This window comes from Leptodactylus fuscus, chromosome 2, assembly GCF_031893055.1.
Source record: "Leptodactylus fuscus isolate aLepFus1 chromosome 2, aLepFus1.hap2, whole genome shotgun sequence".
NCBI lineage: Eukaryota > Metazoa > Chordata > Amphibia > Anura > Leptodactylidae > Leptodactylus > Leptodactylus fuscus.
Genome location: NC_134266.1, coordinates 218,824,843 through 218,850,362, shown reverse-complemented (window position 1 = coordinate 218,850,362; position 25,520 = coordinate 218,824,843). Strand labels below are relative to the sequence as shown.

General features: G+C 39.8%; 1 protein-coding gene across 1 annotated transcript in view; it reads right to left on the bottom strand.

Annotated features, from left to right (window-relative positions):
• LOC142195647 (inactive dipeptidyl peptidase 10-like) overlaps positions 1-25,520 on the bottom strand; it is a 110,745-nt gene that overhangs the window by 2,491 nt on the left and 82,734 nt on the right. Inside the window, exons 21-24 of the mRNA XM_075265580.1 lie at positions 25,035-25,089; positions 18,384-18,483; positions 16,823-16,881; positions 4,823-4,895 (exon numbers count right to left, since the gene is read on the bottom strand). Coding sequence (XP_075121681.1) covers positions 4,823-4,895; positions 16,823-16,881; positions 18,384-18,483; positions 25,035-25,089 — 287 coding nt within the window. The remainder of the gene's footprint in view (positions 1-4,822; positions 4,896-16,822; positions 16,882-18,383; positions 18,484-25,034; positions 25,090-25,520) is intronic.

Genomic DNA, 25,520 nt, shown 5'->3' with positions numbered 1-25,520 from the left:
CCTCCCCTGCAGCATATCACCTTCTCATCCACTATATCTCTCCTCCTCTGCAGCATATCTCCTCATCCACTATATCTCTCCTCCTCTGCAGCATATCTCCTCATCCACTATATCTCTCCTCCCCTGCAGCATCTCTCTCTAATCCTCACTATCTCTTCTCCCCTGCAGCATATCCCCTTCTCATCCACTATATCTCTTCTCCCCTGCAGCATTTCTCCTTCCCTGCAGCATATCTCTCCTCCCCTGCAGCATATCTCCTTCCCTGCAGCATATCTCCTTCTCTCATCCACTATATCTCTCCTTCCCTGCAGCATATCTCCTTCTCATCCACTATATCTCTCCTCCCCTGCAGCATCTCTCCTTCTCATCCACTATATCTCTTCTCCCCTGCAGCATTTCTCCTTCCCTGCAGCATATCTCTCCTCCCCTGTAGCATCTCTCCTTCCCTGCAGCATATCTCCTTCTCTCATCCACCATATCTCTCCTTCCCTGCAGCATCTCTCCTTCTCATCCACTATATCTCTCCTTCCATGCAGCATATCTCCTTCTCATCCACTATATCTCTCCTCCCCTGCAGCATCTCTCCTCCCCTGCAGTATATCTCCTTCTCATCCACTATATCTCTCCTCCCTTTCAATAGGCTTTCACTTGCAAAAATTGTTTAACTTTTACTAATGTACAAATTTAACCTCTTGCCGACATTCATCATACTATCAAGGTGGATTTCTACATTCTAAAGTTGTCGCCTTCTGAGAAGTCACATGGGCTCCATTATAGGCACTGAGTCTCCACTGTAGCTTGGTTCTTGTACTGTATCTATGTAGAAATCTCAGTTCCATATCTATGTGGTAAGTTTGGTTCTTATCCCGTATCTATGCAGTAGACTTGGTTGTAGTACTGAGTCTATTGAGCAAGCTTGGTTCATTTATTGTATATATGCAGTCAACTTTGATTCTGGTACCATAGCTATACAGTGAGCTTGGTTCTTTTACTGTGTTTATGCAGTACACTTTGTGTCTTTGTATTGATGTCAGACCCCCACAGATCTAATATTGATAGCCTATTCAAGGGAATCCCATCAATAGTAAAAGCTGGATAACTCTTTTTTAGTCTGCTTCCTTGTAAAACACAATATACAGGACTACAGGCAATAATGTAGGATGTTATTCCAGGGATCTAATTGTAGAAGTTAAGATGGTATTTTTCTACTTTATGGCCTGTGTATTTTAAATATTTTTTTTCTTCCATACTCGATACTTATCTCTTATCCATAGAAGTGTCTGATCACAGTGTGGGTGTAGGGGGTAGGGGGTACAGTGGTCACTACCAGGCCCTGGAGTCTGAGGGGCCCCAAAGGATAGTATACCACATAAAAACACTATTCTAGATTGCAGATGGTAAATGGGAGCCCTATTAGAGATTTTACAGGAGCTTTAATTTATGCCTCTCACCACTGGGACACTCAGTGATAACATGAATCGGGTCTTGTGTTCCCTTTTTAAATGGCAGAGCAGTTGAACATGTGCCCTGTCACTCCACTTAAAGAGGACTTTTCATGGTCCGGGGCACAGGCTGTTCTATATACTGCTGGAAAGCCGAGAGTGCTCTGAATTCAGCGCACTGTCAGCTTTCCCGATCTGTGCCCCGGGTAAAGAGCTTTTGGTCCCGGTACCATAGCTCTTTAAAGTCAGAAGGGCGTTCCTGACAGTCTGTCAGGTACATCCTTCTTCAAAGCAGCGCCTATCGCACTGTACAGTGGAGCGGGGAGGAACTCCCCCTCCCCTCCTGATAAAACTCGTCTATGGACGAGCACTGTGAGCAGAGGGAGGGGATGTTCCTCCCCGCTCAAACTGTACAGCGTGATAGGCGCTGCTGGGAAGAAGGATGTACCTGACTGACTGTCAGGAACGCCCTTCTGACTGTATAGAGCTACGGTACCGGGACCGAAAGCTCTTTACCCAGGGCACAGATCGGGAAAGCCGACAGTGCGCTGAATTCAGCACACTGTCGGCTTTCCAGCAGTATATAGAACTGTCTGGGCACCGGACCATGAAAGGTCCTCTTTAAAGTCTATGAGTCTGACAGGTTCAGGAATAACACATTTAGCAGGCTGTATTTGCCTAGGGCTTTGTAGGTATTGAAGGCGGAACCTAATAGAATTACGTGAGGTTCACTCCAGCGCTTCGGTTTCAGTTCTATGGGGACCTGGAAAACGGAAATCCAATCTGATTAGCAAGCAGTTATCTGTGGAAACCCGCGGCCCAATAGACTATAATGGCGTCTGCCGGGTTTCCTCCCAAAAATTGCTGGTTTTGGAGCTGCTAGCGCAGATGTGAATCCAGCCTAAGTGGGTTTAAAAAAAGACTTCTACCTCTGATGTCTTATAATGGCTGTATTCTCAATGGTTATTTTGCCACGTGTGGTAGTTTTCTTTTTCTTATGTTCTATGATTTGTTATTTGAAAAAACGTAATAAAAATTAGTTTTTTGTTTTAGAAGACCTCTTACTGTAGTATGTAAAACCATTTAGTATACATGTTTGGCCAAACAAAATATGCAAGATATTGGGTGGATCATGTTGGGCAGGGATCTTTCTGAGTATTTTGGGAAGACATTTATTGACTTTCAGCCCTCCCTTTTTATTAGAAGTCTCTACAATTATTTTTAATTCTTTTGAGAACAGGGCAAAGACTAATACTGTAAGTGAAGTGAAATATAATGGAAAACAATGAATTATTTAGTTGACCTGTCTTTTATCAATAGGAAAAGCAGACTCTTGCCCAGAGGCAGCACAAACTTAGGAGCCGATGTTCTCTCTACAGTGAAACAAACACTGTAACTGAAGCCAGTACAGAGTATGTGAAAAGCCGCTTTTTAAGTTTTTTAAAGTTTTTCTCTCTTTTTTTATTGTAACCCTCACTTCAGTATAAAAGATTAGATACAAACAATGATATGGTTGAGAATTTAGAAACATTAAATTCTGAGTCAACTGGTCTACAGGTATATTATGGTTTTTCCAGGGAGTACACATTAAAAAAAAAAAAAAAAAACACCTCATGCTCCAGTCCAGAGGCATAACCTGAAGCACTTCATCCCAAATGCAAATATGTTATGAGGCCCCACTTACCATGTGTTGTCTATAATCCTGTTGTCTTAGATTGTAGAGAGGCTTTTGGGCTCTGTGACCCTCCTGGGCCCGGTAGCAATTGCTACTTCTGCACCCCCTTACAGCTATTAGTACTATTCTTCCCCAGCAGCCCAACACCATCTCTGCTGCCAGGCTAAGTCCGCAGGCTCTGGGTAACACCAGGCCACAGACACAGCATCACAGCAATGGCAGCAGATAATGCTGAGGATGTGCGACCCATGCCTTCCTTTTTCACTTAAATTGCATTTTATTTGAATAGTATGTCATTTCATTTTTTGTTATGCCTTGGTACCAAGACTTCCATTTGGCCCAAGTGGTTTCATCATCAGAAGGCTGCATTTTCCATGTGACAGGTTTCCTTTAAATGCTGACCATGTAATAGAGGATCTGCTTTTTGCTTCTCCATTCTTGCTCATAGTGTAGCAGTTCTTGGTGTAGAACCCACCTCTATGAGTTCTGTGTGCCCTAATACAATCATTTAAACATTTATCAACTATGAATAACATTATATAAAGGAGTAGCTACTATGCCATTTTCACCATGTACTTCTTGTTTTCCTGATTGTAAAGCACATGCATTCATTATGCAATATGATATTCATTTGTTTAGCCTGAAAGCATTCCACATTAAAACGTAACTAAACTTTTATTTAGAAAAAATTCATAGTGCAGGTTAACATAACAAACTCTACTTTATTAAAGAAAATGGCCTGTTTCTTTAAGTATTTGCTTCCTTCTGGCACCAATCAAATCTGTACAATAGAAGTCTATGGAGAGGGAAGGGAATAACCAAGCTCCTCAAAGCAGAGAGAGACAGATTTGTTTCTCAACACAACTGGTTTATCAGAACTTACTATCCAGCTTTCTTCTGACAGAAATGACTAATTTAATTCTGTAGACAGCCTCATATCTTTGTCTCTCTCCTTCTCTTCCCTCACTCCTCTCCATATAGTCGATTGTAAAGTGATACTGCTTGTATGGAATTAGGACCACAATCACTCATATAACATGTAAAGACAGAAGTAATAGTTATTGATACCCCTTCATGTCCTCATGAATGTGTGGTTTTATATACCGCTAGAAAGCTGACAGTGCGCTGAATATTGACTTTCCCGCTATGTGCATGGTTGCTGGAGATATTGGTGCCGTTAATTTTGGCACAGGTATCTCACCAATTAACGGCACCGATATTTTTACCACAGGGGCACAACACTGGGAAAGCAGGCAGTGTGCTAAATTCAGTTTTTCTAGCTGCATATAAAACCGCACATTCACGAGGACATGAAGGAGTCTCTTTAAAGACACATGCACTTTGCTTTAGTGAATTATATTGCAAGTTTGTTCCTTTTACCTGCACTATTGATCTATGTAAAAACAAATAAAAGTTTCCTTACACTTTAATGTTTCCTACAGGCGTCTACCTCCATCATGCATACCAGAAAGGTTATCCACTGAAAGGCCAAATGTGCAGTAACCCACAGCAGCCAGATAGATGCCGATGCTTTGTTAATATCTGATTGTTCAATGTAATATGTTCATGGGTTCTCATACCAGTTAATAAGTATCCGCAATGTGTGTGCATTCCTGTTCTACAAGAAATACATGCTATGTATTAAAATGCATTTCAAATGAAGTGGAACAACATGCACCTGTTCATTCCATGGAGCGTGTCTCACCATCTGCAGTGCCATGGACCAGTAGCAGACGCTGGTCCCGTAACCTCTGGATGTTATTCAGTACAGAGGCCACCTAGTGATACAGACAGAAGAAGAGAGAGGATGGTGGATATCTGCACACGGTCATAAATATTCTAGGGAAACATTTGTAATATAAAGGGGGAGGCAAGGATCCGCGCTCAAATGGTCATATGGGGAGAACGAAAACCAATCGACAGGTTGAGTTAAGTCGATATTTATTGATGTAAAGTACAGAAGAAGCACAACGCGTTTCGGGTAGAACCCTTTTTCAAGTGCGTACAGTACTGTAAACATAAAAATATATACTAAGGGATGATAAATTAATAAACAAAATGCATTATAGATCTAAAACCAAAGTTTTGCATCTGGCCCAATGGAAAATAGAAATATAAATTAATGTATAGGAGGTATACAATAGACATAAAATAAAATGAAACTGAGTCTAAGAACATTAGGAAGTGGTACTTGTCAGTGCAAAAAGAACTACATTAAATAGATGGTATGTACCAATTAAAATGTTAAGACTAGATCGCGACACAAAATATTCAATTAATAAATAAGAGTCCACAAAAAGGGACAGTAGAACATTAGAATAAAAAAGAATATACCCAAGGAAATTCCATGTTAAAAACATAATTCATACATAGTGCTATATAACCAAATTGATTGTTACCCATATAGGGACTGAAAGAAAAACAGCCCCACACAAAGTTAGAGCTAGAAGGTGCCATCATATAACAGAAGCTGATAAAATACAAAGATAAACTGAAAACATCTATCTTAAGTTGAATACATATGTATCAATAAAAGCTCAGGGTGCCAGAAAAAACAAACAAATATGATGAACCTTTGCTGGTACTTACTAAAAAAGACAAGTCGGGCAGGATGTGTGCCTCCCTGGTCTAAACTGTTGGTTTATAAAGTGGCTGGAGCGCTAGTGCTTCCGCGCGCTCAAATTAAAAGGTGCGCATGCGCAGTGTGCCCCACGTGGAATTATGGCCGCGAAGGATCAGCGTCCTGGCTAATCTTCTGCGCATGCGTCAAAGAGTATTTCGGCAAAGTTTAGCGGTGCCTGTAGGGCTGTAGCTTGACTGGCGTACATATGCAGAGGGAACAACTGGCGCTCATGAGCAGAGAGAGGAAAGACTATACTCGAAAGGGCATGGAAACGATTAGATAGATGAAGGGGAAATGAATGAGATTTGAAGATGTATGAAAAGAAAAGGAATGATTGAGAGGATGAAGTGAAAAATAACACTGGTCAACAGCCAAAATGTTTCGGGCATCAAACCAGTTGTTCTTAACTAATTTTGGGGTGCTGAGATTGAAATTGATGCTAAAATTTTAAAATTGGCTTTACTTTTCATGATATAGACGTGCATTTTATATTTCTATTTATATTTGGTTAAGAAAGCCTACCACCTGTATTTTGGCTGCAAAATAGGCAACCAGGAAAAGAGTTGGGCTCCACACATATGCTGTAATACATGTTCTTCAAATCTCAGACAGTGGTTGAACCGGAAGAGACAGTCTATGCCGTTTGCAGTGCCAATGGTCTGGAGAGAGCCATCTGACCATAGTGACAATTGCTACTTCTGCAAGGTGCCTCCAATTGGGAAAGGAATTTCAAAAAGAAAGAAGTGGACTTTACAGTATCCGAATATTCCATCTGCGATACGCCCAGTAGCTCATTCTGAAGAATTACCAGTTCCAAATGCTCCAGAAACATTCTCGCTCGATTCCACTGACAAGGAAGAAGAAGGAGTTTGTCATGAACCATCTACCTCGTCAGATCCAGACTTTCCTGCATCACTCTCCACTGAACCGCACCTTATATCGCAAAGTGAACTTAACGATCTTGTTAGAGATCTAGACCTGCCCAAGAGTAAGGCCGAGCTCTTAGGTTCCAGACTTCAACAGTGGAATCTGTTGGCAGATGTTCGAATTTATTTCTTTAGGAACCGTCAACAGTCTCTTGTCCAATTCTTCTTCATAGAGGGTCATCTTGTTGTATGCAATAACGTTTGTGGATTAATGGATGCTCTCAAAATCTGCTATAATCCCGATGAGTGGAGGCTATTTATCGATTCATCAAAGCTAAGTCTTAAAGCTGTCTTACTTCACAATGGCAATGCACTACCATCAGTTCCAATTGGTTATGCTGTTCACATGAAGGAAACCTATAACAACATGAAAGAGCTCTTGAGATGCATAAACTATGATCAACATCTGTGGTGCTCTGTGGTGACTTGAAGGTGGTAGCGCTAGTGCTTGGTCTACAGGGAGGATACACCAAGTACTGCTGCTTCCTATGTGAGTGGGACAGTCGTGCAAGATCAGAACACTACAAGAAAAGAGACTGGCCACTCAGAAAGTCACTGCAGCCAGGGACTAAAAATGTTATGTATCCAGCACTTGTTCAAGCAGGAAAGATTCTGTTACCTCCTTTACATATCAAGCTTGGTCTTTTGAAGAATTTTGTAAAGGCAATGGATAGAAATGAAGAGGCATTCAAATATCTCCTCTGTAAGTTTCCAAGGTTGAGTGAAGCAAAGATAAAAGCAGGAGTCTTTATTGGTCCTCAGATTCGTAAGCTTCTTCAAGATGACGAGTTTTACCATTTTCTGCGTGGCAAAGAAAAGACTGCATGGGAAGCATTCAAGTTAGTCGTGGCTAATTTCTTGGGAAACACCAAAGCAGATAATTATGAAGAGTTGGTTGAAAATCTCCTGAAGGCATATAAAAACCTGGGATGTAACATGTCTTTAAAGATTCATTTCTTACACTCTCATCTAGACTTCTTTGCACCAAACTGTGGAGCAGTGAGCGATGAACATGGTGAACGATTTTATCAGGAAATTGCGACTATGGAAAAGAGATATCAGGGTAAATGGAACCCATCAATGCTTGCAGACTACTGCTGGACAATTATCAGAGACAATCCCATGTCTGAATACAAGAGACGTGAGTAAAGGAGCCGAATAGCAATTCAATAAGGATCTACGTTCCAAAGTTCAATAAAGATACTTCATTTGTAAAAAAATTCTTAGATATGACTATAAATTATAGTTGATTTTAGATAAAACTAAGTTTCCTAAGAGTATATTTCCAAAATTTTAAAAACAGTAAACTTGCACCTCTATTATTGCAGAAGTAATAAATATGTATCATATTCTATACAATTCACAAAACAGTAAAATGAGAACTCTTCGATATCATAGAAACTAGAGCCAATTGACAGTTTTCCTTGTGATATTTGAATTCAGCACATAAAAATCATTAGGGAATGACTCATTTCATTTCAGAAACAAACAACTTTTGAAAATTTGTTGACCAGTGTAAATGAATGAATGAATGAATGAATGAATGAATATTAAATAAATTAATGAATAATTGAATAAAGAGAAGTGATAAGATAAATTGATATAAAAATAAGTAATAAATAAATAAATAAATATGGGAAACAGAAAGGAAAAAATGTGTTTAAATAAATAAAAGAAATGAAAGAAAAAACAAATAATTGAATGAATTGGATCAAAAAAGAGTGTAAGGGAAACGGAAAATTGATAAAATTGGTAAAATGAATTAAATAAGTGTATTAATTAAGTACTGGGAAAATGAACAAATAAAACGAAAATACTAAGTTAACCAGCTTGCTGGAATACGGTTAGGTAAAATGGATCAAGATTTGTGAAAGAATTGTGGATGCATGGACCCCAGAGGTGACTAGGAAATAGGGATGGACTGGAGATTGGATGAGTACAGAAATACCGGGTTGAAATTACATGAGAAGGAAATATCAATTAAATATTAACCCCTTAACGACCGGCCCATAGGGAATCTACGTTGGCACTGACAGGTCCTTCCTGACTGCCCTATAGGAAAACTACGTCGGGCAGTCAGGGAAGGATTCCCTGTCAGTGCCGACGTAACTGGAGCGGATCTTAGCTGTATCTTACAGCTAAGACCTTGCTCCATAACCCCCCATCGGAGGGGTCTCCGATGGGGGGGTTTTAACCCCTTCAGTTCCGTGATCAAATATGATCACAGAACTGAAGCGGTTCCGTGATGGTGCCGGTCAGATCGGCACCCCCCGCGGCGAGATCGGGGGGTGCCGATATACAAAACATGCAGTCTGGGGTCTGGCCAGTGACCCCAGACTGCCTGAGCCCCCTGTTACCTTGTTGATCCTGCCCCATACTCAGGAAGCCAAGCGATGCGTCTACATCGCTTGGCTTCCTGTTACAGACTGGAGACACGTGCAGCCTGTGTCTCCTGTGTCACCAGCCTGTAATACTGATTCAGCAATGAAATCATTGCTGAATCAAGTGTCCTAAAAGAGACACATAAAAAAGTCAAATAAAAAGTGAAGAAAAGTGAAAAAGAAATAAATAAAGCTTTTGAAAAAAATGAATAAAGTTATAAAGCCCCAAAAATCTTTTTTTCTATAGAAAATGAGTTATGTAAAAAAAATCAACTAAAAATTAATAAAAACAATACATATTTGGTATCGCCGCGTCCGTAACAATCTGTACAATAAATCTGAAATAATATTTAATGTATACGGTAAACGTCGGGGGAAAAAAACTGAAAAAACCCGCCGGAAGTAATGATTTTTCACCATCTCACCTTAGAAAATCTGCTATAAAAAGTGATCAAAAAGTCATATACACCCCACAATAGTACCAATAAAAAGCGCAGGTTGTCCCGCAAAAAATAAGCCCCCAACCAACACTGTCCACGGAAAAATAAAAATGTTACGCCTCTCAGAAGATGGCGATGCAAAAATCACTGATTTATGTCCCCAAATGTGTTTTTATTCTGCAGAATTAGTATCGCATAAAAAATACTATAAATGAGGTATCGCCGTAACCGTACCTACCCGCAGAATAAAGGTCACATGTTACTTATACTATACGCTGCATGGCGCAAAATTTAAAAGGGAAAACTCAATGCCAGAATTGATTTTATTTTTTTAAATCCAGCAAAAAAAGAGTTAATAAAATGTACTCAATAGATTGTAAGCACCCAAAAATGGTGTCATTACAAAATACACCTCATACCGCAAACAACAAGCCCTTATATGGCCACGTCACCATAAAAATAAAGAAAATATAGCATCTAATAATGTGAAGACAAAAACCCGCAAAAATCACTAGATCGCCAAATCATTAGAATACAACTGGCTGCGGCAGGAAGGGAATATATAAGGTGTGCGAGCGGATATCAGGGGACACCCCAGATTTACACCTTATGAGGGAACGGACACCAGAAATGACCCCCAAAGTGACCCCCAGAGTGACTCCCCCAATTATAGGAGCTACTGGGACATAGTAGGGAATTTGGTGTCTGCAATGTCCTCTGCACAGCTTATATATTCCCTCTTCGCCATCCGCTGTGCAGTCACGTCCGGGATACTAATACTCACTACACCCCCTGATAAATTCTTTGAGGGGTGCAGTTTTCAAAATGGGGTCACTCCTTTGGGGAATCCACTTTTCTGGTACCTTACAGGCTCTACAAACATGACATGGCGTCCAGATACCAAACATCTGAATCTGTGCTCCAAAAGCCGAATCACGCTCCTTCCCTTCTGCGCCCTGCTGTGTGCCCAAACTGCAGTTTATGCCACAGGTATGACACATGTATGACACTGGTGTACCCGGGATAATGGACGTAATGTCATATGTGAGTATAAACTGATATTAGGGCACAGCCGGACACAGAAGGGAAGAAGGGTTATTGGGTTTTTGGAGCACAGACAGTTTGGTTTTTGGATGCCATGACGCTTTTGCAGAGCTGAAACGCCAGTAAAGTGAAATCCCCTGATATGTGACCCTATTTTGGAAACTACACCCCTGAAGGATTTATCCAAGGGTACAAAGAGCATTTTTAACCCCCAAGTGTTGCTATAACTTATTATCCATAAATGAATACGAAGCTGATTGTGAGAGGTGAAAATACCAATTTTTCCAGGAATCTGTCATTTCAGTGCATAATATGTTGTGCCCGCCTTGTATCAGAGATGAACGCTCTGAAAGCTGTTGTGCCCGGGATACCCACTTACCAGTTTTTGGAGTGTGTATCTCTGCTGACATAAGTTGGGCACAACATATCGGGCACTGAAATGGCGAATCTCTGGAAAAAATTTTTAACTTCTCATTGTCAGTTGCGATTTCATTTCTGGAAACTAAATAAATGCAACCCTCAAGGGTTAAAATCGCTCGCTACGCCACTTGATAAATCCCATCAGTGGGCTAGTGTCCAAAATGGGGTGACATGTCTGCAGATTCCACTTTATTGGCAATTCAGGGTCTTTGCAAAAGTGGCATGACGTCCAAAAACCAAACTGTGCTCCAAAAACCAAAATAGCGCTCCTTCCCTTCTGTCCCCGGCTGTGCCCAAACAGCCGATTCTACCCACATATGGCATTAAGTCCGTTATCCGGGGTACACCAGCGTCATACATGTGGGCATACACTGTCATTTGGGTACACAGCAGGGCGTAGATGTGAAGGAGCGCTATGTGCTTTTGGAGTGCAGATTTAGATTGTTGGTGTTTGGACACGTCACATTTGCAGAGACCCTAAAATTGCCCCTACAAAATGGGGTCACTTCTTAGGGAATTCCAGTTTACTAGAACCTCCAGGGCTCTGCAAAAATGTCATGGCGCCCAGAGGGTCCCTCTAACTCTGTACCCCAAAATCTAAAAAGTGCAATGCACCTTCCCTTCTGAGCCCTGCTGTGTGCCCAAGCAGCAGTTTACACCCACATATATAACTTTTTTCTACCCGGGATGGCCCACTTAATAGTTTCAGGAGTGCAGGTCTCTGACAAAACAAAGTGGGTGCAACGTATTGGGCACCGAAATGGCAGATTTCTTTCAAAATTTCAATTTTCATTTTGTACATTAATTTTTGGGAAGCATTTTTAGGCTCAGAGTGATAATACACCTTGATACATTCTTTGATGGGTGTAGTTTTTAAAATGGGGTCACATTTGAGGGGTTTCCATTGTATTGGTACTTTAGGGGTTCAGCAAATGCGACATGGCACCTGAAAACTATTCCAGGAAAATCTGCCCTCCAAAACCCAAATAGCGCTCTTTCCATTCTGACCCCCACCATGTCCCCATACAGCAGATTATGACCACATATGGGGTATTGCCGTGTTCAGGAGAAATTGTGTAACAAACTGTGGGGGGCTTTTTCTCTTTTAACCCCTTGTGAAAATGAAAACTTTGGGGATAAAGGGACATTTTAGTAATTTTTAACCTACACATCCCAAGGTTAGTAAAATCTGTGAAAAGGCTATAGGGTCAAAATACTCACTATACTCCTCAATTAATACCTTTAGGGGTCTAGTTTATAAAATGGGGTCATTTATGGGGGGTTTTCAATTGTTTTGGTAACTCAAATCTTGTTTGAATGTGCAATGGGCCTAAAATATCTGCAAGCAAAATTTGTGTCTTGAAATCCAGTTGGTGCTCCCATCTTTTTGGGCCCTACTGTGCGTCCGTACATAGGATTAAGGCCACAAAGTGTACATTTTTGAACACGGGAGAAATGGGGCCATCTATTTTGGGGTGTTTTTCTTTATTTTCATGCCTTGTGTGCAAAAAAACTGCCTTTAAAATGACTCTTTTGTGTACAGAATATGACAATTTTTTGTTTGACACAAATTCTTTTAAAACCTATGGGGTCAAAATACTCACTATACCCCTCAATGAATACCTTAAGGGGTCTAGTTTATAAAATGGTGTAATTTATGGGGGGTTTCAATTGCTTTGGTAACTCAAATCTTGTTCAAATGTGCAATGGGCCTAAAATATCTGCAAGCAAAATTTGTGCTTTGAAATCCATTTGGCCTTCCCTACCTCTTAGGCCCTACTGTATATGCATATATAGGACTAAGGCCACAAAGTGTACATTTTTTAACACGGGAGAAGTGGGGTGATATATTTTGGGGTGTGTTTCTTCTTTTTGATGTGTTGTGTGCAAAAAAACTGGTTTTAAAATGACACATATTTGAAGAAAATGAAAATGTAATTTTTTTCATCATTTGTAATAATTCTTGCAAAACAATATTTGTTTGATCAAAATGCTCACTATACCCCTCAAAGAATACCTGAAGGGGTCTAGTTTTACAAATTGGGTCATTTAATGGGAGGTTCTGTCATTATGTCACCTATTCTTGTCTGCAAACATAGCTTGGTACAGGAAAAAATCACAAACTCAAAATTTCCAAAATTTGCTTATAAACTTGATAAACTTCTAAATTGTCTAAATTACTCAAATATGATAAAATTATTTCAAATATGCTTGAAACACAAAAGGAACATTTGGAAATATATAACTAGTAACTTTTTTGCCCTGTATTATTGTGCATATGTGAGATATCGCAGCTGAAAATGGAAAACATTGAAAAAATTTCAAAATTTTCAGCATTTGCGAGTTTTTTAATAAATTTACACAAGTTATATCAGTCTAATTTTACCTTCTCAGTAAAGTACAACATGTCACGAAAAAACAATATCAGAATCGCTTGGATGCGCTATACTGTTACAGAATTATTCACTGATAAAGTCACACAGGGCAAATTTTCAAAATTTGTCTTGGTCATTAAGGTCTAAAATAGGCTGGTCACTAAGGGGTTAAACACATCGTACTGGGAAATAACTTGAGATAAATAGTTGAAATACAAGAGAAAGAAATATCAAATATTGGACACAACGTGCACATGGTGGAATACTAAGATGTGAAGAAGTGTGGGATAGATCAAAAAAAAAAAAAAAAAAGGAAAACAATTGATAGCTAGTAAAGAGCAAAATAATTGTAGAATGAGAGCTATTTGGTTACATCTTCTGATGCAATATTCAGACCCGCGGGATGAAGTGTATTGAGACGATGAATCCAATACATTTCCCTCCCATTAAGGGCTCTAAGACGATCAGGGATGGACGGGGGAACAGTATCTATGGGGATAACTTGGAAGTTTATAAAAAAATTTTGGTGATAAATGGAGGCGCGCTATGTTTTTGATACCCATTAGTGGTATTGCAACGGTGTTTGCATATTCGTTCCCTCAAAGGTCTGGTGGTGCGGCCCACATACTGTAGGCCGCACGGGCACTGAAGTAAATAAATGACCCAAGAAGAAGAGCAATCGAAATGATACTGTAAATTAAAAGATTCTTGAGTATTAAAACTGATAAAAGAGTTTACCTGATGGCCAATGGAAAAACAACATTTGCAACGTTTACTAAAACATTTGAAACTCCCTGGGGTCAGAACAGCTGATTGGGGGTTAGAATGCTTGATAGGTCTTAACCTGCTAGGTGCTAAAAAGTTTTTTAAAGATTTGGCCCTCCTATAGGTTACCCCTGGTCGAACAGGCAGTAGATCTTTTAGGAAAGGGTCATTACGTAGAATATGCCAATGGTTGTTTAGAATGTTCTGTATATCCCTATGCATAGAGCTAAACGCTGTGATAAAATTGCAATGGAAATCGTTGGTTGGAGGTTTTTGTTTCGTTTCTAGGCAGTCCTATTGGGAAAGGGAACCTGCTTTTCTCCATAGCTGCTGTTATGAGGTCAGGTGGATAGTGTTTATCCTTAAAGCGGTTCACTAAAATGGAGCTTTGGGAGTCATAATCCTCATCCTTTGTGCAGTTCCGTCGGATCCGGCGGAACTGTCCGAAGGGAATGTTATGCTTCCATTTTGAGTAATGTAAGCTCTCGAAATGTAATAAACTATTACAGTCCACGCTTTTGAAAAAAGTTTTCGTGTGGACTTTGCCTTTATCACCAATCAAAAGGAGGTCTAGATATTCGATGGTGGTTGGATCGGATTTCCCTGATAGTTGGATATCAAAAGTGTTGGTGTTCAAATAATGGCAGAAGGACTCAAAAGACTGTTGTGTACCTTCCCACACAAATATCAGGTCATCAATGTATCTACGGTAGAATATTATATTGTCTTTCCAGGTGTGTTCAGAATGTATGTAATCTCTTTCAAAAACCCCCATGAACAGGTTCACATAGCTGGGGGCCATGCGGGTCCCCATTGCTGTGCCTTTCTGTTGTATATACACTTGTGATTGGAAATCAAAAATGTTATGATTGAGGATGAAACTTATTCCCTCTAGAATGAACTTGCGCTGCAAAGAAGGTATTGTCGGGTCTGATGTAAGAAACATTTCTACTGCAGAGAGGCCCAGATTATGTGAAATATTACTGTACAGTGCACTCACATCAAGGGTTGCCCACCTGTAGGTGGGTTTCCATTTTAAGGGCAGGAGATAGTTGATCAAACTGGAAGAGTCCTTTAAATAGGACTGTAGGGAGATGACATATTTTTGTAGCATGATATCGATGTACTGGGATAGGTTCCTGGTAATTGAATTGATGCCTGAAATGATTGGCCTCCCAGGGGGGTTACGTGCATCCTTATGAAGTTTCGGTAAGTGATAAAAGATTGCCAGAGAAGGATTCTTTACATTAAGAAATGGGAACTCTTTCTCTGTGAGGACCCCATTGATGTAGGCTTCCCTTATAAGTCTATTGTAATCCTTCAGATGATCGACTGAGGGATCAATATGTAGGGGTGTGTAATATTGTGTGTCGGAAAGGATGACATAAACTTCTCTATCTTGTATTACCACTCCTCCCCCCTTGTCCGCATTGCGGATAACAATGTCCGTGTTTTCCTTTAGTTCTTTAAGAGCTTGCTTCTCTTTGAGAGTAAGGTTGGTATTGTCTAATGAGGAATTTGTATTGAGTTGTCTAATATCTGAGGCCACCAGCGAATAAAACGTTTCGATGTTACTTCCTCTATGGTACGTAGGATAAAAATTGGATTTAGGCCTTAATTGTGTATTGAAAGGGGGAGGTTCTATTGTACTATTGGCATCGGTTGTTTCAAATGAAGGTTGGAGGGGTGTGGGTCCAATGGAGGATTTTGAATGCTTTGGACTCCTATTATGGTTATCACCTAGGGATAGGGAAACATTTGACAGATGAAGTTTGGTATTAAGAGTCCCTTATCAGAGAGACAGCCCCAAACCATGTTTCCACCTCCATGCTTGACAGTGGGGACAGTGTTCTTTGGGTCATAGGCAGCATTTCTCTTCCTCCAAACACAGCGAGTTGAGTTTTTGCAGAAGAGCTCAATTTTTGTCTCATCTGACCAATCTTGGTGATACTGAGAGTGATTGGGAGAAGGTGCTGTAGTCAGATTTGATAAAAATTGAGCTCTTTGGCATTAACTCAACTCGCCATGTTTGGAGGAAGAGAAATGCTGCCTATAACCCAAAGAACACCATCCCCACTGCCAAGCATGGAGGTGGAAACATTATATTTTGGGGATGTTTCTCTGATGAGGGCACAGGACTACTTCACCGCATCAATGGGAGAATGGATGGAGCCATGTACCGTAAAATCCTGATTGACAACCTCTTTCCCTCCGCCAGGACATTAAAAATGGGTCGCGGCTGGATCCTCCAGCAGGACAATGACCCAAAACATACAGCCAAGGCAACAAAGGAGTGGCTCAAAAAGAAGCTCTAAATCTATAATTTAGAGATGATCTGCAAAGAGGAGGGGACCAAAATTCCTCCTGACATGTGCGCAAACCTCATCATCAACTACAAAAAACTGTGCACGCCAACAAGGGTTTTGTCACCAAATATTAAGTCTTGTTTGCCAGAGGGATCAAATAGTTATTTTTCTATGCAAAATGCAAATACATTAATAAAATGTATACAGTACAATGTCATTTTCTGGATTTTATTTTTGATATTCTATTTCTCATTGTTAAAATTAACCTTCCCTTAAAATCATAGACTGTTCATGTCTTTGTCAGTGAGAAAACTTACAAAATCAGAGATCAAATACTTATTTCCTTCATTATATATATATATATATATATATATATATATATATATATATATATATATATATCTTCTTACTATCAGAAAACATACCATGTAAGCTGAACCCTCTTGTGATGGCATCCCCAGGTAACGCTCTGAAAGTACAGCCGCTACATCAGAAAAAGAAAAGAATTATTAATTTAGCATTATGTGATTTAGACACAGCAACGTTCTTGGCTATATTTAAGCTTATCTCACTATGGTCCCAAAAATTAAGACACCAAAATCTCTTTAAGGCTGAGGCCCCACGTTGTGGAAAGGCAGCTTTTTTTGTTGCAGATTTTGCTGTGTTTTTTTGAGCCAAAGCCATGAATGTATGGGGCAATAAGTAGAAGTATAAGAATTTCCTATATATTTCCCATTCCTTTTGTAGTCATTGTTAGCTTTGGCTCCAAAAAATGCAACGTGGGACCGTAGGCTAAAGCGCTAAAGCGCAGCGGGAACAACCGTGGTGTAAATGCATTGCGGTTCTTCCCGCAGTGCTGTGAACTGAAAGTTCACAGCGTTTTCCTCCACGGACTTTCTGTCACAATTATATCTAAAGTCGCCGGTGTTTCCGTAGATATAATTGACATGAATCGCATGAATCCCATCCTCTTTGCAAGTACTGTACAATGCCGCGATTTTTCCCGTGGCGTTTCCGCCGCGGCCAAATTGCAGCGTTTCCCGCCCCTGGGGCCCTGGCCTTAGCCTGCGGAATAGGAAATATATAGGAACTTAATACTTCTACCTTCTGCTCAAAACATTATTGGCTTTGGCTCAAAAAACCACAGTAAAATCTACAACAAAAAAAGCTAGGCTCCAGCCTAAAACAGACATCTAAAATTGGGTAGTTTTTACATCTCTGGATATAATCCATTCACATGTCTGTCTATACAGTCAAAAGTGGTTAAAAAAAATTTAATGAACAGATGGTCATTTCTATTTAATCCCCCACCACACCAGTTTAGATGCTGCCTGCGTTCCTGCTGGTCTTTACTTCCTGGTGTCTCTCAAACAGGAAAAATACACTAAAATTATTATTTTATTTTGTTGAGTTATATAGCGCCATCATATTCTGAGTGCATTACAGTCATTTGCAGTCATTGTCCCATGTAGTGCTTACAATCTAAGTTCAGTATGTTTTTGGAGTGTGGGCAGAATCTGGAATATCCGGCTAGCATGGGGAAGAACATACAAACTCCTTGCACATGTTGTCTTTGGCTGGACTCGAATCCAGGACCCCAACGCTGCAAGACAACAGTGCTAACCACTAAGCCACTGCGCTAAAACCCCTGCCCGCTGCACCAGTGACCTACCCTCGACCAGTGAATGACTGAATGGACACTCGCAGGCATTTCCCGCATGTATGGAGACACTGGCAGCACCTGAATCATAGCAGTGGGGATCAGCCAGAAGTCATCATTATTCCTTCATTTATTTTTGTATCCACCTTTGAGTGTTTTTGAAACAAAATTTCACCCCTGGAAAACCCATTTAATATTGTATACTGTACTAATGACATATTTGTTGCAGAGATATATTCAGCATTACAATAATGTGAGAAAAAGCTAAACTGCACTGTATAAATGGAGTATTTGGTCTAAATTTGTGTTTCTCAATAAATACTCACAGTGTAAGTGGAAACTTGTGATAGGAGCAACTGCTACACCACAAGCAAACAGCTCATCGGGAAGTGACAGCAGTTTTAGTGCCAAAAACCCGCCATAAGCCTAAAAAGTAAAGATGAATTAATACAATTTGCCTGACTGAAATTCTAACAATTTTTAGGCTATGATATACATGTCCATTGTCACTTCCAATACTGAAAACCAAAGGAAGATGGACCATATTCTTAATGACATCTTCCCTGTCAATATACATTTGCTTACCAAGACATACCTGACTTTCAGAAGTGATAAAAAATTGGTGATTAAAGGGTTCTTCCCATTTTGGACATTATTGTCCTGCTCAGCACTGCAGTCCCTTCACTGTTCTTACATGGGATGGCAATAAGTCCTATCAAAGTTATCAGGTCAGCAGATGAAAATAACCCTCTAAATTCAGAAACCTTTTCCTCATCAATAGTGTGGGTCATAATAGTAAACTCCATAATGTATTTTATTAAGGAAAATGATTCTTTCTCCTGTTATTTCTCCCCCTCTTCTCCTGCACTGGTTGCTGATACTGAATTCACTTCTCTCATGCTTACTCCAGCCATATGTGGGGATAAGGAGAGGTGACTAAACCTTGAAGTAACAGACTTATGTCTTTATACAGATTCTTTATTCTCAGGTGAAATATTATTCAGCTCAGTGGAAGGTAAATCATTAGAAGCTTGACGTTAGGTTCACACTAGCGTTTGGACCTGAAAGACAAAGAGTGAATCCACTTACAGTAAAAAGAAGTTACCTGCAGACCCCATAGACTGTAATGGGGTCTGCTGGGATTCCACCAGTTTTATGTTGAAATTGGTGGAGAGAAAAGTCCTCCTTCCAGAACTTCTCTCCACTGAATTTAGGTGGAATCTGCGGTGGAGTCACCAATGCAGATGTGTACTTGGCCTTAGCCATTTCTCCTTATCTTTCAGCCCTCTGGCTATGGACTGCTTGAGTAAGGCTGTGAGAAATAAATGCAAAAGCAAAGATCAGTGCAGGAGAAGGAGGAGGAAATAGCAGGAGACAAAAGCATTTTGCTTTAATATAGTAGCACGAAGTTCACTATTATCAATCACCAGCACTATGATTTCTAACATTAAAGAGGTTGTAAACGTTTAGGTATGCTTTTTTTTTTTTTTTTTTTTGCATGAGGCTACACAACCCCTTTAAGAAGCCAGGGGCGTAGCTAGAGGAGGCAACTGGGGCACAATACTTGGGTGCTGGTTATTAGGGGGTGCCACTTTTATGTGTACAGATACAGAGTAAGGGTGATGGAAAGCTTATTTATAGCTAGGAATAAACACAACAGACACTATATGTATGACGTATCTACATCCCAGCTGTGATTTTACAGAGCCTACACAATGTACTGTAAATTGGGCTATCATTCACATAAGGAAAGGCACTTTGACACAATCTCTCTGTATCATATTTCCCACAAATACAGGAAACTTTTATTTCCTATAATTCAGAGAGGAGGAAAAAGAACAGCCTTGTTGGTTCTTCTGCTCCTACCTGGAAAGTAATGTAATTGAGTACTCAAGCCGAGGCCAGCAGAGAACAAAGACGTTTTATAACTGAGGGGGGAAGTAATCGATAGATATTGATCTAACAACAACTCGGCCGTAACACAATGAAATTATTATTTGACAGCCAGATTCAGAGGCCACAAGTATTGTAATAGCTGAGCAGGCGCTCCTGGAATGGCACTTTTGTTTCATCTGTTTGAAGTTGAGTACAGGAAGGTGATTTTTATGGGGTCAATGTGCCCCATGTCTAGGCTGCATAACCTGTATAACCTACAGACCATGACAGTAAACAGGGGGCTGTATCAATATTACACTAAGTAGTGGGCTTCACCCTGTGACTTGTAAAATATATGCAAACACTCAGGATTACAGAAGGAGGCAATGGCTGGATGTGACTGTATTTTCAGTTGACAGCTACTCATCATGACTCTCCAATATACCACATATATACCAGCAGCTCAGCAGAACGTGCACATGTTTTCTTATGTCAGTCTCCTCTGATCTCCCCTGACACTTCTAGCAGTTTATATCCTGTGGGAAGAGTCACTCCCATACACCTTAGAAAATTGCTTCGTCATACTGAACTTTGCAAGTTCAGCTGAAGATCAGCTAGAGCAAAAAATCTGTAGGCTTATGCAAAATTCAAAAAGCTTCTGAATATTACTACTTGTCATGTATTCACCTCATAAATAACCAAGAGGAGTGTGATATTCAATCTTAGCATAACATACGCAGAGCTGACATTGGTTCCAGTAAATTAAACTAATGGTCTGCAGCCAATTAGAGTCAATATGATGGAATGAACTCTCTAATCTTATGATTTATTGGAACCTAGCGCAGTCTTAGCAAGTACTCCAGCAAAATACTTACATACAGGAGGTACTAGGCATTGGGGGTTGGTTTATGGTTCTTAACGAGGTTTTTATCATTAAAGACACTTATCCTGTGGATAGGTGATAAGTGTCAGATCTCTGGGGTTTTGTATCAGTAGATTCTTGCATGTTAATGAAACTCAAGTGCGTTCCATGACCGGAACTATAGTCAATGCTATGGGGATTCCTCACCAGAAGCCACAGAGAAGTAAATTGAACACTGGTCAGACATGCGTATTGGCGCTTTATTTACGTGGAAGAGGCATGGCTAATTTTTGCGCCCCTCGTATTCAAATTAGGACACAGAGGCATCACCAGTTTGGATGATGACTTTCAATGGTCTATTGCTGCCATGCCGCTACTGTGCTGGAAGGGACTAAAAAAACATCATTACCATTTGGGGGCATTAAAGGGAAATTATTACTGAGTGGGGGCTTAAATGGAGAATCATTACTATGTGTGGAGACTTTTGGTAGGGAACTAAAGGGACATCATTACAGAGATGATCTAGCATCCCTACCTGGGGAGGCACTAAGGGGTATCATTACTCTGTGTTGGCACTAAGGGAGTCATCATGACTGTGGATGCACTAAAGAGCATTAGCACTGGGCAGAAAGTCTTCTGGGCAGCAAATGCCGAAGACATGAGTCGTATATAGGAGAAATCATGATGGCACTCTGGGCTGAATGGAGGAGAATACAAATTGCGAATGACTCCAGTTAGAGGATTCATCACCTATGTGTTACTGGATTTAACTATACAATATTCAAGCATTATCGTCTGCAGAGAGCCTATGTACAACTGATATGTGACCACTACCGGTATATACTGTAAATGAGCACCATTTTGGCCTGTGTTGGTATAATGTGGACCTATGGGTCTGCCTAATGTATGCACCACATGTTAAAGAGGACCTTTCACCACTTGCCCCATCTCTAACTCATACTCAACTGCATTCTTCAATAGATGAAGACAAAAAGACAGGGACTACCCACCTCACAGTAGAGAGCATAATTGTACTAAAACTAACTGCACTGTTGGCTCAGGAATGGTGGGGGCTATAGAAAAAGTTCCAACTGTGCTGGAATCAGTGGATCGGCAACCATTGAAGGATACAAAGATTTGGGGTTGTGGAGGGGGCCACATGGTGGCTCGTTGGTTAGCACTGCAGTCTTGCAGCACTGGAGTCCTTGGTTTGAATCCTGCCAAGGGTAAAAAAAAACATCTGCAAGGAGTTTGTATGTTCTCCCTGTGTTTGCATGGATTTCCATCCCCATACTCCTAAGACATACAGATAGGGAAAAAAAAAAAGTACATTGTGAGTCCTATGTGGGGCTCACAATCTACATAAAAAAAAGATTTGGAGTTGGTGGAGGTGATTCTCGTTAAACATTTATGGGTGTGAAAATGTGAGAAGATATTAATGGTGATGTTGCCTTAAATATATTTTTTGGGGAGGTTGGGTAGCAAAACATATACGTTTGGGCATGTTCCAATCCGGCTTCATGCACACAGTAGATATGTGCTCCATGTGTTACTATGTAGTGCTATGTCAGGTGCCTTGAGCTGTTGTACTTAGTTGTTTTCTCCAGAATGGATCTGCAGAAAACATGGAAGAGCCACAACAATACACCGGTTGTATATTACACATTAATGTAAATTCATCCAAAGTGAAATCTATAGAAAGTGCTTTTATTGTCACATAAAGATAAATGTCTCTGAACTTTAGCTACTAAGATAAGATAAACCCACATCAATAGATAACATTCAGCAACTAGAGATAACAGAAACTGACAGTTTACCAACCCTTTAATAGTCTGATAGTCTGGTCATAGAAAGAGGTGATACTTGTAAATCCTATATAAAATACTGTGTAGTGCAGTGTATCCCCCAACAGCCTTTATGAATTGAGACTGGACTGGCAAAATGGTGACCATTTAGGGGAAAAACTCTAAGATTGCAAAAACACATCTTACAATATTATACAGTACTTCTAGCAAATGGAATTTGAAACTGTAGCAAAACTATGACTTGCTGTGGTTTTCCAAAAAAAATACAGTACATTATTTTCATGTACCAAAGCAGATTGATACATGTCTAGCTCTGCAGTTTTTCACTGTGGAACTTCTCAGAGACAACAATTCAAATTTGCACCGAAAAACTGTCACATTAACCTGCATTCTTTTTCCTTCATCTCTTTGAGAGAACCACCCCTGGTCCCCTCCTAGAAAATAGTAAAAGTATCTAATAGAGTCATAAAACATTTACAGTCCCCAAAAAAGGAAAAATAATGATAAGAAAGCCAAAAATCCTATATTTTATGCTTGAGATCACATTAACATATTACACAGAACCAGTGCCAGACTAGGACCAATAATACAGCCATGTTACTGTACATAATTATAGGTGACCCCCATCCGTTTCTTAGCGCTTATGGTGACCCTTTCCTTTTCTCACCTCAAATTGGCACCAGCATTATGGTCTCCACCATGGTCTCATTCCTAGTCAATAACATGGCTCCACTATTCATTTTTTCTGCTCTCACTGTGCCCCATTAAAGCGCATTCTGGATGGGATTTACATAAACCTCTGCTGCTTTGCAAACCAGCTCCCAGAATTGTCTTGTAAAAATTGGGATTGTTACACCTCAGTGGCAGTCTGCGAGCTCCCTTGTTCAGCAATAAAGCAGGCAGATCAGTGCACCCTCCCCATCTCTGGCCGTCTTCCTCTTCCTATGAACCTTGGTCCTCCTCTTTCTGTTCCAATGATGTGGCACAATGTCCACAGCTTCTCTCCCCAAATGTCCCCTGTAAATCTCCTACTCCAGCTCACTTCAATCCAGTGAAGTAGAGCGGTGCAGACCCAGACCCAGATTCATAGTGTATGCGGGTACAATGTGTGCTCTTTTCAAATAGGGTTCCACTAAAAAAAATTGAAAAAAATGGTCTTTGGTAGGAATGGGGGATTCTTCTTATAGAAGGTCAGCTTCATAGTATAATGGGGATAAAAATGGGTGTTTAACCACTTCCGGATTGGAATAATAAAAAAGTTTTAAAAAAATGCAAATAAAATAATAATAAAAAATAAATAAATAATACGCTAATAAAACGCTGTTATTAAAGGTTATAGCCTCACTCCCGATGACACCAACGAAATAAAAATTACCGTAACGGAGAGAAAAACTATATTATAAAGTTTTCAGTGACACTTTGTGTTATTAAATTAAAAAATAAATACATTTAAAACTAGACACAATTTCCCTCCTATTTTGTTTATATTTTCCTGGATATAAAAAAAATTAAAACACATTTGAAAATGAAAATAACATAAAAATAAAGCCCTATGTGTCCCCGAAAAAAGACGCAAAAAATAGTTGACTGAGACATACGAGAAAATGTTACAGACCTCAAAACCGCACATACAAAATAGACCTAAAATGTGTCTGGTCCTGGACCACAAATTGGCCCGGTACTGAAGTGGTTAAGAAGGGTAAGATCTCCAATACTATCCAGCTATCCCCCAAATGTAAAGCACCATGGAATTAATGGTGCTATATAAATAAATAATAATAATAATAATAATAATAATAATAATAATAATATGGCCCCAATTGGCAAAATACAGCTAAAAAAATCACTGCAGAAAGAAACAGTGAAAATTCACTGTGTTGTTATCTGCAATGTTCTCTGCTTTTGTCCTTCCCCTATCAAATCTATAGTGGAAATGGTCGCAATTCTGCAGTTAAGACAATCACGCAGCTTTTCTGTAGGCTTTTTTCTGCAGTGTGGATAGGATTAAAATAATGTTCACTTTGCTTATACTGTAAGACAATTTTTTTTTTTCAATGCCTTTTTTGCAAAGTGGGTCCACAGTCTTAATACATTATCTATATTACCAGTATACAGTTAGTATCTAGGCTCTGTCTAGTGACAGCTGTCAACAAATTTAACATATTCAGTCCAGACAGTAATTTAAGATTTCACTTAGGGCTTATTTTCATGGAGCTTGTGTTTACTGAGCATTGTCCCAGTTTTTGCCTGTACATTGTTTTTTTTAACCAGTGAAACAATATAAGACATGTCTCACCTGAGCATGTAAAGCTGAAATTGTCACTGAAAACCGCAGCAATTGTCAATATAATGTGTGCAGTTTTTATTGCTGGGCATACTAATGCAAGTGTTGAAATGTCTTTAAGTATATTCTACAACAGACAAGTTTCACTTACTTTTCCATATACTCCAATACGATTTTTGTCGACAAACGGCAGCTGTTTCAATTGCCTTGAGAAAAGATGATTGTTTAATTAGGTCAAGAGTGAATTAAAACCTCCACTATAATTATACATCTCCGATATCGATTACATCTTCTAGGATCATTACTATACAAAATCAAGGGATACCCATCTTACTGAAGCCTCTGCCTTATTACAGACTTGTGCATTACATTGAACATGTATATATATACCATATATATACCATGAGTGGAAAAATACATTTTTAACAGAGTGTAAACCTGACCCTACAAAGCCTTTATACTTTCCTAGAGATGAGTTTGAAGAGTCTCTTTGCACTCATCTCTGGTGCTCCTGGCATCTGCGCAGTTCTTCAGTGACGCTGAGGACATACACCCCAGCTTCACTGTGCAGGTCCCAGAGGTACAGTGGCATGTGCACTGAGGCTGATGCATACTACTCTGGCTTCAGTGAAGAACT